Source organism: Myotis yumanensis, unplaced genomic scaffold (assembly GCF_028538775.1).
Source record: "Myotis yumanensis isolate MYYU_CA2020_CCGP unplaced genomic scaffold, mMyoYum1.0.hap1 SCAF_2, whole genome shotgun sequence".
NCBI classification, from domain to species: domain Eukaryota; kingdom Metazoa; phylum Chordata; class Mammalia; order Chiroptera; family Vespertilionidae; genus Myotis; species Myotis yumanensis.
In genome coordinates, this window is record NW_027223753.1 from 33,733,452 (window position 1) to 33,747,299 (window position 13,848).

General features: G+C 43.3%; 1 protein-coding gene across 1 annotated transcript in view; it reads right to left on the reverse strand.

Annotated features, from left to right (window-relative positions):
• AGBL4 (AGBL carboxypeptidase 4) overlaps nucleotides 1-13,848 on the reverse strand; it is a 987,573-nt gene that overhangs the window by 30,920 nt on the left and 942,805 nt on the right. The window contains exons 10-11 of the mRNA XM_070405080.1: nucleotides 5,355-5,507; nucleotides 1,562-1,724 (exon numbers count right to left, since the gene is read on the reverse strand). Of these exons, the coding sequence (XP_070261181.1) occupies nucleotides 1,562-1,724; nucleotides 5,355-5,507 (316 nt within the window). The remainder of the gene's footprint in view (nucleotides 1-1,561; nucleotides 1,725-5,354; nucleotides 5,508-13,848) is intronic.

Here is a 13,848-nt window from a genome sequence, read left to right on the forward strand (position 1 = left end):
TTCTTTGCCACAATATCATGTGGAACAAAGCTGGTGGGTGCAGTGTGGAATGTGACCTATGCATGTGCTACAGGAGTTAGGGGATCATAGAGAGGGCATGGGCCATACATGATTAAGGGCGTGTGCTTTGAGGTGGCAGGGGGGTGGTGTGGCACTTGATAGATGGCCAGGACTTTAGAAACCAAGGGTCCTCTGCCTGTTCCCTAGCCAGGCCGTAGTTAAAGGTTGTGAAAGCTGACTTTAAGATGACTGCCTCAGTCTGGGTGACTCTTACCATCTCTCCAGTGTTCAGTGGGTCTGGAACATTTCTCAAACACCCAGCTGACCTGCTGCTCACCCCTCCATCTGGGTTTGTCACCCTGCCTCCCATGATCCCAGCTCGGGAATTGGACCCTCCCCCCCACACACACACACCCCAGAGCCACTAGGCTGCAACCGACTAGTCCTAGGTCACATCACACATAGAAAGGATGTTTCCCTGCCCAGAGTATGGTAGAAACTCCATAAATACTCACCACGGTTGAATAAAGGCTAAAAGGAGCACCTGCACTTTTGGGGGAGAATTTAAATATATACACAGTTAATTTATTTCCTCTCCTTTCTCCTCCTTCAACTATAATTCTTTCTCTAAGAAAACGTAGGAAAGGAGAAATGGGTCAATCCAAAAACAAAAGGATAAAGGAAAGCAGACACTGTCACAATCTGTCAAAACCCTCATGCTGTGACCTTGAAATTAAAATCAACACTCAGGGAACTAGATTGACTCAATAACCCCTAAAAATTCAAGCAAGCTAGAAAGTAACCTATAATTTCATCATGGCATGCTTGGGGGTTTTCGGATAAATTGTATGAGGAAAGGCAACTGAGCAGAGGAAATGCAAAGAGCAAGATGTGCAGAGGATGAGAGGGAAGAGAGGGAAGGCGGAAGGGAGGCAAAGTGAAGAGCCAGAGAGGAAAGGAAGATGGGAATAAGAGGGAATACAGAGGGAGGGGAGGGAGGAAGGGGGTGGTGAGAATTAGGGGAAGAAACACACAAAACAGGAGGGAAGGGAGAGATAGAGGAGAGGGGACAAGGGGGGTATCAGTAAAAGGAAAAATAGTGAGCAGAAAGAAAAGAAAATGAGAAAGCAAGAGAATAAAAAGATAGAAGAGAAAAGAGAAAATATAGTTTTAAATATTCAGGGTTAGAAAGAGGAGTGAAGACCATCAGGGTCTTCCTCAGCAGCTCTGGGGATGGTCCTCCAGCCTGTGTGCTCACACACCTTAGATGGCAGAAGACTGTCTCATGAGGGAGCAGAGGGGAGAAAGATGGGGCAGCATAAAGTAGAGGGAGGCCGTGGGTCCAGGTGCCTGACCAAGACTTGAAGCACAGCAGAGGCAGATGGGAGAGGGCGTCCATTAAAGGGCGAGGGGGAAACAGGACAATGCAAAGATGCCAACAGCAGAGCCAGCCATGTCCATCCTCACCCCACGGGAGACCAAATTCCTGAACTGTCTAGTAAATCCTGCCAGGCCTGGCTGTGGGCTGGCCCAGGGCAGCATGGGGACCTGCCAAGGATACAGGCTTCCTCCGTGTAGGGCACCGCAGCAGTGGTGCCCCCGCTGATGTAGCTGTAGAAGGAGACCTCCAGGGTGTAGCAGGAGGAAGTGTGGTCCAGGAGGCCACCGAGGAAGCGGCGGCCAGTGCCTGCCTTCACGGCGTCCCGGTTGAAGGATGTGCTGGACTGTGAAAGACAAGGAGGAGCAGAGAGTCAGGGCAGGACCCCTGGGCTACCAGACTTTGCGCACACTACCTCTGGGCCTCAACTTCCTCATCTGAAAAGTGGGATATTAGTCCCACATCACAGGTTTAGTAAGATGACTGATTAACTAAACAAACAGCATTAAAACGAAAGCATCCGGCAGAGCTCCTGGGGCACAGTAACTGCCATTTAACAAATACAGGGGGCCGAAACCGGTTTGGCTCAGTGGATAGAGCATCGGCCTGCGGACTCAAGGGTCCTGGGTTCGATTCCGGTCAAGGGCATGTACCTGGGTTGCGGGCATATGCCCAGTAGGAGATGTGCAGGAGGCGGCTGATCGATGTTTCTCTCTCATCGATGTTTCTAACTCTCTATCTCTCTCCCTTCCTCTCTGTAAAAAATCAATAAAATATATTTAAAAAAAAAAAAAAAAAACAAATACAGGGGTGGGCAAAAGTATGCTTACACTCATGCATATGGGAAACACTGCTTTTGCCCATCCCTGTATTTGTGAAAATCTGAATGGGGAACTGATGGAGCAAAGGAATGTGAACAGAGAATAAGAAGCAATATGTAATACTACATGTAACACTTCAAACAATAAAATAAAACTTGAAAAAAAAGAAGCAATTGTACTATGATGAAAATCAGAATTAAAATTTGGGCAGTGATTTCAACTTAATCATATTGTTTCCCCTTTATCTCATTTGGGCTTTAAAAATAACCCCCTTGGAACTGTAAATTAGTGCAGCTACTATGGACAACAACATGGAGAGATTCCTTAAAAAATTAAGAATGGAGCTGCCATATGATCCAGCAATTCCTCTTCTGGGTATGTACCTGGAAAATTTAAAAACACTTATTTGGAAAGATAGATGTACCCCTATGTTCATTGCAGCATTATTTACAGTAGACACGAAAACAACCTAAGTGCCCTTTGACAGGTGATTGGATAAAGAAGATGTGGTACATACTGAGCCATAAAAAAATATGAAATACTGACATTTGTGACAACATGGATGGGTCTTGAAAGTATTATGCCAGGTGAAATAAGTCAGATGGAAACCGATTCCACTCAGATGTGGGATATTTAATAAAAGCAACAAATGAACAAACAAAACAAATGAAAAACCAAAATCATAGATACAGACAACAGAATGGTGGTTAGCAGAGGGGACAGGGGGTGCAGAGAGGACAAAGAGAGTAAACCGGGTCAAATAAAGGTGAGGAAAGACTAGACTTCAGGTGGTGAGCACACAGTAGAGGATACAGACATAGTAACCAGTGTTGCCCCAATAAATTTAATGAAAAAAAAAATAACTCCTTGGTGTGTGTGTGATAATTTTGCCTCTCTAAGGTGAGGAAGGGGGTTCAGAGGTGGAGCACGTAAGTGATACAGGAGACCTGAACCAAGGGATAAGAGACTTCAGAACCTGCCGCACTCCTTCACAGTGCTCCCCGCCCATCTGCAATGGCCGACCTCACGTCTGACCTCACGTCCAGCCTCACCAGGGAGCAGGGATCATGGCAACTTCTTCACTGAGTGTTCCCACACTCATCACAGTAGGGAGAGGAGGGAGCAAACAGGTCAGTGCCTCAATGCCCCGGCCCTGTTCAGAACATGTGACATGGAGTCCACTGGCCTTCATGTCTTCATCTGTAGAGTGATCATAAAATCTCTTTCACAGTCCTGGCCGGTTTGGCTCAGTGGACTGAGCGTCAGCCTATGGACTGAAGGCTCCCAGGTTTGATTCCGGTCAAGGGCATGTGCTCAACCCCCGAGTAGGGGGCATGCAGGAGGCAGCCAATCAATGATTCCCTCTCATCATTGATGTTTCTCTCTCCCTCTCCCTCTCTCTTCCTCTCTGAAATCAATAAAAATATATTTTAAAAAGTAAAAAAATCTCTTTCACAGAGGTGTGAGGGTCAGTTTACTTGTGGTTACAAGGGCATCTGTGCTGACACATGAAGATCTAAGTACATGAAGGGATGATGGTTTTAATAAAAAAAAATGTGTGTCTTATTCAGCAGGAAGAAAAGAAGGCAAAGACAGAAAGGAAGAAGGAGAAAGAAAACAGCAAAACAAGACAGAAAGACATGGAAAGAAACAAATATGTGTGTGTTGTGGTAAAGGAAAGAATCAGAAAATCATATAATATCATATCTTAAAGGACTGTTGAAGTCCACATACTGAAATCCAACTCTCATTTTAGAGCTGGGCACTGAGGATCAGGGAAGAGGGGAAACAGAGGTTGGAGTAGGGTAGATGACTTTGACCCTGGCCTTGAGCTCCTATGGGGACTACAATGCAGGAACATAATCAGGAAGGACAGAAATAAATCTCCTAGATGGTGCCCCTTTTGTTGGTCCTGGAAACCTTACCCCTGTGAAGGTCTCTGAGGCCTATAGCCCAGCCTCCCAGGGAACCCAGATCCAGGAGACCACAGTCTGCTCTGGAATTGAAGTGGTTTTAAAAAGACAAGGGCTGACCATCCCATAGAGATTCCCACACAAATGAGGATGGCTGCTTTTATCCCAGACCTACCAATAGGGAGCCACCTGCTTGGATTACACCACCAAACCTGAGGGACTTTGCTATATATACCCGACCTCACTGGGCCATAGGCGTCTTTTAGGTGTAAAAAGGAAACTAGGCTAAATAATCTCCCCCAACCTCTTGTGGTCTGGCATTCAAAGATTCTGAGATTCAAAGTGCATCTTACCTCCTGGAGAAATTTATCATCTCCACCAATGTCCAGGCCTGAAGCAACAGGCAAGGCCAGTGTTCATCAACCTCAAAACTTGCTCTCACCTTTGTGCTCTCCCCTGCCCCCCACCTCTGGCCACATGGGAAAAACAGGCCTCAGAGATTTGGTATCAAAACAAAGGAAACCTCACAAACTATCTCCCTTGTCCCCATGCCACATGCTGACTCCCCTCCTTATCTTCTCTCCCGTTCCTTTTCCAATATTGCTTTTGCTGCAAATTATTCTAACCACCAGCCTACAGTCTCTCAGGCCTCCTTGGCATGTGAGGTGGGTAGTAACATACTCCTGGGGCCTGCTGAGGTCTTTTCTGCCTGCAGAGTGCAGTCTATTGCTGAATTTGTCCCCCCAGGAAGCTATGACGCAGGCAGGGCAGGAAATTGTCACCCACAAATTACTGACAAAGAAACTGAGGCACAGAAAGCATCATGAAGGAAGAGAATGGTGCACGTGTAACGGCTTTTGCAGACATGACAGGCTCCTACTGACGGAACTGGAGCAGGTGAAAGCCAACCCGGAGCAGGCCTGGCATGTGCTGGGTGCTCAGTTGCTCAGTGAGTTTCTTGTCTTAATGCTGGAGTCAGATCAACTACACAAATGCCAGCTCCTCAGACAAACCAAGTGCTGGCTGCCAAATCAGCATCTCCCTCCCCACTGGTGAGGAGCGGTCTGAGGGCAGGCACGGCTTGTTGCCTCTGTCTTTATCATCCACATCCACGCACAACCTGGTACAGAGCTGGTGTTCTGTGAATGTTAAACCAAACTGCACTGAGGGAGAGGCAGAGAGGGAGGGCAGAGGGAGTGGGCCAGGAGAGGCTGGGCCTGGCTGGAGGGAGCCCTGGCTTACATAGGAGAAGTCCTCAGCGTTCTGGCAGAGCAGCTTGGGGAAGATGGCCTGCCTCTGGAAGCGCTCCTCATCCTCGAAGACATTGCCGTACATGAAGCCATTCATCATGGTGGAGTGAGCATGGATGTCGATATAGAACTCCAGGCTTGTCTTCTGTTGAGAGAGAGGATAACAAATGAGAAGTCTGGGGTCACAGAGCACACTTTAAAGGAACCAGACACACCACACACACACACACACACACACACCCCACATGCATACTCACGCACGCACACCACACACATGCACACAAGCACACAACACATGCACACACACACCACAACATAACACACATGAACACTCCCACACGCATGCACACACATGTACGTATGCACCACACACACACACACACCATACAAATGCACACATGCCCATACATGTACACACACTTTCAAGCTGGCCCTACCTGTCAGCCCATTTAGCAACCATTTGCAATGTGATTGAAGGGGTTGAGACAGTGAAAATAAATTTCTGCTCACATATAATACCACCTGCCCTCGGGTCTGAGAGCACTACCTCTGTAAAGTTCTCCGAAAGAAGTGAGGTTTTTGTTGGTCAAGTCCTGAACAGTTAACACACTCAAGACTAAACGCAGTAGCAGAATTTGTTTCTCTGATTAATTAGAAATACGTTGAGGCAACATAATTATGTTTACATTGGGCCTGCTTATGGTTTTGCCCTGACTGGCCATTTCTAGCTGAGGGGTCTGGAGTAAATCATGGTCCTACTTTGAGCCTCCGCTTCCTTATTTGAAAAGTGATTATTTTAATTCCAACCTCAGAGAGTTACAGTGAGAATCAAATATCACAATAATGGTTACTATCGTTTACTACATATTTAATGCATGCCGGCACCATTCTGGGAACTTCACCTATGACCTCTTAGTTATTTATTTTATTTAACCTCATTTCATGATGCCACACCTACTCCCCAATAGTATATACATAGTGCCTGGAAAAAACACATCTTGTGACTAGCCTTTCTCTGCTCTCTGCTTACACATGTTTAAGGCACTTCCTCACTTAGTGTGGTTTATCTGTTACCATTCCCTCTATGAGCTCCCTGGAGGTAGGGGGTTGTCTGTAAAGAGCCCCGGGCCTGTGCATCAAGGCTGCTCAGCATCTGTGTGCAGAACAACTCAACAAGAGAGAAGACTCCAGACACGGTAATGAGCTGGCAGGAACTGAGGAATATTTAGCTCCTTAGATCTTCAATGTCGCTCAAATCCAATTTTGTCTTCCTATACATCAGTCCAAGCCATGGCTATTAATCCTTCCTCAGAGTATCAGAGGCCCCCAATGGGGAGTGGACTTGCCCAAGCTCACGGCATAACTGGGACTGAAACCCAGTTTCTGGACGCCTGGCACAATTAACTTATCAACATCAGTGGCCAGTGCTGGAAACAGCCAAGGCAACACCTGGCCACATGCCTGTCGCTTTTTTAGAGTGTGGTCCTGGGAAAAAAAGGAAATTCCACGCTTTGAAGGATTGTCCCTCCTTGGGACACTTTCCAATGAAGTTAAAACCAAATGAAAATCATGCTGCTTCTAGAACAGCAGTTCTCAACCTGTGGGTCGCGACCCCTTTGGGGGTCAAACGATCCTTTCACAGGGGTTGCCTAAGACCATCGGAAAACACATATATAATTACATATTGTTTTTGTGATTAATCACTATGCTTTAATTATGTTCAATTTGTAACAATGAAATTGGGGGTCACCACAGCATGAGGAACTGTATTAAAGGGTTGCGGCATTAGGAAGGTTGAGAACCACTGTTCTAGAATGTGGGCCTGATGACTGTCATTCCATTTGCCTCAGAGTTGGAGTGAAGCATGACGCCTTGCCGCACTCCCAGTTTCCTGGGTAGCATAAGCTGTCTTTTGAGACATATAAGATGCACTGCTCTGTGTGATATTAAACTCATCATTTTCAGCTTTGGTGGTGGAATACACAATGATTCAACAGCAGCCCTATAAAAGTCTTCTTGCAATTTTATTTTCTTCAATTGCTTGTCCTTTCCTCTAAGCTTTTGATGAGCTGCAGAGGAAAGGAGGAGGAAGAGAGATGACTTAGGAAATGTAGGAGGAAAAACTGCACTTTACATCTCGGGATGTCAGAGCTAGAGAGGGCCTCGGACACCAGCTTCTCCGACCTTTCCCGGGTCGGCCCTGAGCGGAGAGGCTGTTCGCTGCAGGCCCACCAGTGAATTGGTGCCGGAGCAAGAACTAGACCCTGGCTCTTCTGATAATGATCCTGAAGTGGCTTCCACTGCCCCATCCTGACACCTGGCACCTAAAGTGGTTTAAATGACCAGCAGGAGAATTATATTGATTGATTTACATGGCTCAAAAGCAAAAAATATAAATATACGAAGGTATTTACAGTGAAAAATCTCCTTTCCACTGCTGTCCTGCAAACACCCAGTTTCACTCCCTAGAAGCAGCTCATGTTACCAGGCTCTCATGCGTCTTTCCAGAGAGGGTTTAAACCCAAACATTCCTCCCCCTGCCTCCCAACACACACACATGGTAGCACACCAAGCACACCATTCAAAACTACTTTTTAATCTCTTAATATGTTGTGGCGGTATTTTTTCTAAGTACATAACAACCATATATTCTTTTTAACAACCATACATAATTATTTCACCAGTCTCCTGTTGATGAACATTTATTTACAACCGTTTCTTGTTACAAATAATGTCTTAGTGATTGACTCTGTATATATACGATTTCACACATATACAATTATATGTAGGATAAATTCCTAGAAGAAGAATTTCTGGGTCCTCTGCGCTTTTGCAATTTGATAAATATTGATTAACCTCCTTGGGAGGACCAATTTACACCCCTACCAATATATTACAATGTCGCATTGTCAATTACCTTGATGAGATGGGTGAAATCAAGTTTTTGTGTGTGTGTGTGTGACCTCGTCTTTTTCTTTTAATTTTTTTTTTGATTAAGTTATTACATATGTGTCCTTATCCCCACGTTACCCCCTATCCCCCCTCATGCCTTCACCTCCCTGTTGTCTGTGTCCATTGGTTGATCTCTCCCCCTTGCCCCACCCTCCCCTACCTTCCCTCTGAGGTAAAATTTGCCAATTTGATGGGTGAAAAATGACATCTGTTAGTTTTAATATGAATTTCTCTAAGTATAATTATCTTTTATTATATGGTTAAGTATCTTTCCATATGTTTAAGAACTATTAGTATTTTCTTTTCTATGAGTTGTCTGTCCATTTCCTTTGTTTTAAAAACTTAATTGTTGGGCTTTATTTCTTATTGATTTATAGAAACTAGGTGTTAGGGAAATTAGCCTTTGTCTGCTGTACAAAAATATTTTTGCACAATTTGTCATTGTTTTTGACTTTACAGGTACTTTTTGCCATGCAGAAATTTTTAAATGCTAATTTTTTACACAGATTTATCAATATTTTCTCTTGTGATCTCTGGGTCAAATTTTTCCTTTTTTCCTCTATTACTTTTTCATATTTAAATATTTCCTTTCAGTTTTAATTTACATGGTGTAGGGTGTGAGGTAAGAATTAAACTTCATTGTCTGATACTACTTATTAAATTGTGCACATCTTTTTACCACTGACTTGAAAAGCCATCTTTACCATATCATTTTTTGTATGTATTTGGGTTTATATTTAGCTTTTAACCTATTCTAATCATTTTCTATACATGTGTCAGGACTATACAGTTTTGATTATGTTAAGTTTATACAGCATTTTAATATGTGGAAGGCTTCTTTCCCTAAATTACCCTGTATTTTCTTGCATATTTTCCTGTATTATCTTTATAAGAGTTTAGTTTTCTTGCTCCCCCAAATTCTGTCAATATTCTCAACATTTGTGATATAATTATATTAAATTTTCATACTAATGTAGGAATAATTGGTTATTCTGACTTTAAATCTTCCAATCCAATTCAATCCAATCCAATCCAATATGAGAATATATTTTGACTATCCACTTATTCAATTTTTGTGGGGGATTATAGCAGGAAATTTTAAAGTTCTTTTGTTTGTTGGGTTTTTTTCCATATAAACTCTGAACATTTCTTTTGATTCCAAGGCAGTTTATAAAGTATGTGATGCTTTCTTCCATTAAGTCTTCTAACTGGTAGTTCTTTACAAACATAAAAGCTCTTGTTTTTAACATGTTAAATTTTTACCCAGATAATTTACTAATTCTACTATTATTTATAAATTACTCTTTTGATTTTCTTGGATTTTCATTTGTTTACCTATTCATAAAATAATCACTGAGTGCCTACTATGTGTCTGACAGTATGTACCAGGGAGTGTTCTGGGCACTGGGGATACAGCAATGAACACAACAGGAAACTCCTAATCTACAAGAGTATACATTCTATAGAGAAGGAAAATAAATCCATTAATAAATATACATTATGTCAGGAGGCACTTATGCCATGGAGACAAATAAACACAGTAAGGGAACAGAACATAATAGGGGTTCTGGAAGAACAGAACTTAAATGGAATCAGGGAGTTAGTTTTGAGGATATAGGTGGAAAAGTCTTCTAGGAAGAAGAAGAAATAAATGCAAAAGTCACATGCACTTGGCATGTTTGAGGAACAGTGAAGAGATGAGGATGTGTGGGAACATGGAGTGAATAAAGGGGACAATATTTTCCAGGTTTGTAATCTTATCACCTGTATGTAGTAATTTTATCTCTTCTTTTTCACTTTTTCTGCTTCTAATTTTTTTCATGTTTCACTGCATTAGCTAATACCTCCAAAAACAATGTGAAAGTTTTAGTAATTTCTAAGAACCCTTCCCACTCTGAGATGCTAAGAGTTGAATGAAATTAAAGCGGAAAAAGGTCTGGGTACCTGAATAGAGTCTGAGTTTCAGTTCTTAGTTCTTTTTTTTTCTTTATTACACATATTTAGCACTATTCTGGAAATGCCAAAGACATAAACACTGATTCCAACAATATCCTGATTCTGTGTTGTGCCTACATTGGCTTTACAGACTTTTACTGGCCCAGTTAGAATGGAGCATGGAAGGCAGAAGCAGGGCATCTAACTTCGCTTCTATGTTAATAGAATCTGTGACCATGGACAAGTAGCAACTCTTCACGGTGCCTCAATTTCCTTATCTTTAAAAGTGGTTGCTGGATAAGATAGAGGAGATATGACTTCCTTAAACATTTCATGCTTTCTTCTCATCCTCAATTAAAATAAATCTCTCATGCTTTTCCAAGCAGCTTCTTGCTTGGGTGTTTATATTAGAACTTGCTACTGTACACCTAATCTGACTGATAAGTATGTCTGTCTGTCTGAGCTCTTTGAGGACAGAACCATGTCTAGTCCACATCCCATTATCTCTTACTTGTTCTACCGCAGTAGCTTTTCCCTTTGTGTCCTTGCTGCTTCAGGATGATCTTTTTAAGTGCAAACAAATCATGTCACTTTCCTAGTTAAAACCATTCTATACTGCGCTATTGCCCACAGAATCGAGTCCAAGCCCTTTAAAATATTTTAAGAGGCCCTGCATGATCTGGTCCTTGTCCTCTCAGCCTGTGCTACTTCTGGCCTGACGTTCTACACTCCAGTCACGTCAAGCTACCTAGAATACCTGGAACTGCTTTGCTCATGACTTTGATGCCTACATTTATTCATAATAAATATCCCTTCTGCCAGGGATATGTTTTCTCTTTAGTTGGCTAACTCTGATACAGCCTTAAAATTTAAGACAGAGACTAAGTAGATGCTCATCAATTCCCTCTCCCTTTCCTTGACCATGGAAGGCATTTCATGGTCTCCCTTGCCATTTGGGATCTAATACGATGTGGGCAGTCATGAGAAGTGCCATTTTCAGGCCTGAACCTAAAACTCATATACAATCACCCACATTCCCTCTTGTTTTCATGCAAGGAAGCTACATAAGAACAAAGGTATCATGAAAAGGAAGAAGCCTATGTCCCCGAATGAACACTGGGAGGAACATGGCCAAAAGAGTCACCGGACCTGAATCAGACTCTGATGAACCTTTACTGCATTAAGCCACTGAGATTTGGGAATTGCTTGTTATAGCAGCTAATATTATTCATCTGACTGGTACAAAATCTCAATTCAAATAGCCTTATTTTATCCCTCAGGATGAGTTAACAGCTTCCACTTCACTCTCATAATTCAAGATACAAATCTCTCTCATGGTACTTACACATGATATAACAATACTTTATTTCCATCTCCCATTAAAATGTGAGTTGTTTCAGGACAGGGACCATACATTGTTAATTTTTTAAATCCATTAGGTCAGAGCCAGACCTCCTATATAATAGGTTGCCATTAGTTTGGCGAAGAAATGAGTAGAATATGGATTGATGAAAGAATTAAATGAAGGAGCTGGTACATTTCACGTTTTTTCCCCAGCAGTCACATGAGGTATTTTTCTGTGGCCAAGTCAGAGCAAGGGACATGTCACTAATGTGGGGCCCTTAATTACAATTTGGGGTTGAGAGTGGAAGTGGGGAAAGCATCTCTGTTCCTTCCTTCTAAACTTAAGAACCTTAATTAAAACCAAGCGATGAAGGGCTGTCCCCTTGCCAGCAGCCAAACAGCTCATCCTGCAGTCAGGGACCTAAAGAGTAAATTAAAATCAGTGCCAATAAAATTAAAACTACCTTAGGGCATATTTGCAACATAATTTAGTGTGGAGTTTGCTTCTACCCAGACACTGGGGAGGGAATTTTTTTTTCTTTCTTTCTACGTTCTGAGCTGCTGCCCTGCTTCACCTCACTGGGCACAGGCCAAAGCCTGGTGCTGTGATGTGGTGCTGAGTCCCTCCCATTTGGGCAGCACTTCACTTCAGGGTTTATCTCAGATTCAATCCAATGCAGGAAGGGAAATGCAATCCAGGAAGGCCAGCGGGGTTTATCTCAGGTTTGGAGATGAGAAACCGAAGCTTGGCAGGGCTCATGGCAAGTTGAGAAGGGTGAGGTGCTTGCTTAGTTCCAGTCGTACAGAGGAGGGACTGGAGCTCCCAGAGCTTTAAGGAACTTGTCCAGGATTTTGCAGCAGGAAGCGGCAGAGCTGGCTGCAAAATCAAACCCAGGCCTCTGGCTACAAGCTCCCAGGAGCTTGCAGTGACTAGCAAGGCAATCCCTGGATCATACCTATTCATAAAGTTCTATACAGAATCATTCATCTCTGAGCTGGGGGACAATGGGGTCTGGGGACGGATCCTACCAGGCTTAGCTTCCTCAAAAGGGATTGAGGCAAGGGCTGGGAGGAGCAAGGAGTGTTAGAGACCTTCCAGAAAGCTTCCTGTCTGAGATTTATCCCAGAAAGCAGTCTCCCCATGAACCTCAGGCAAAAACAAACAAAATAAAACAAAACAAAACACACCCAAATCTATTATTTTTATAATCGATTAAAATACCTCCAAGTCTGGTTCTTTTGCTGTTGTTTTTTTAAGTTAAAGTAGGTATTTATGGAAGTCACAGTACTGTCCTAGGCAGAAAGGAAAAGTTTGCAGAAAAGTTGAGAACTCTTTCTTGAAAAAACAACCAAGCAAAGCAAACAAAACCATGTAAAGGTCCTGGGTAGTCCAGAATTCGGAAGTTGTATTACGCCTCCCCTCTCGAGTACACCCTGAATGTGGCTGGAGAGAAATTCCTGCCACAGACTAGAATGTGATGAATCTATGGGACAAAAAGAGGGCAACCATATAAGACAAAACCAGGGCTGCTCTGGAAAGTTGGGGGGATGGGCTATAGACACTTCCTCTCCTGCCTCTGTCCATCTTACACTCCAGCCCCAAACACATCTGCAACTTCCCAAGCACAGGCTGGTTCTCCTGCTCAGTGCTTCTGTGTGTGTGATTCCTGCAGGCAGGAATGCCTATCTCCTCCCTTCCTTTCCCCTCCTGGTAACAGCTTGCTCATCTTCGTTTGCCAGGTCCAATGGCCCCTGTCCAAGAAGTCTTTCTTGACTTTCCCAGGGACAGCAGCTTTCTTCTCTGAACTCCACAGGTTTCTAAAATATCCTTCTGTTAAAGTGTTTATCATCCAGTTCATTCATTCGTTCATCCATTTGACAAATATTTACTAGGAACCTACTATGTTCCAGAACTTGAGGGTGTAAGAAACATGCCTCTGATTTATCTTCATAGAAAAGAAACAGCAGGTGGCCAGGCGGCTGCTGAATTTCCCCAGAGCAACCAGGATGTGGGGGAGAGAGGATGAGAGCTGTACACGTGGCTGATAGCACATGTCCTAGGAAGACTCCTCTAGACAAAGGGAGGTGGAGGCAACTAGAGAAGGCCCCAGCCCATTTTTTTTAAATAACCCAACGGGAGACAGCAAGATCTAGGCAACCTATTGGGAAATAGGTGATGAAATAGTACTCAGCCAATGAGGAACTGGAGGAGGGCCTAGATAAATAGGCTATGTTCCTTGCCCTATGTTTGATCC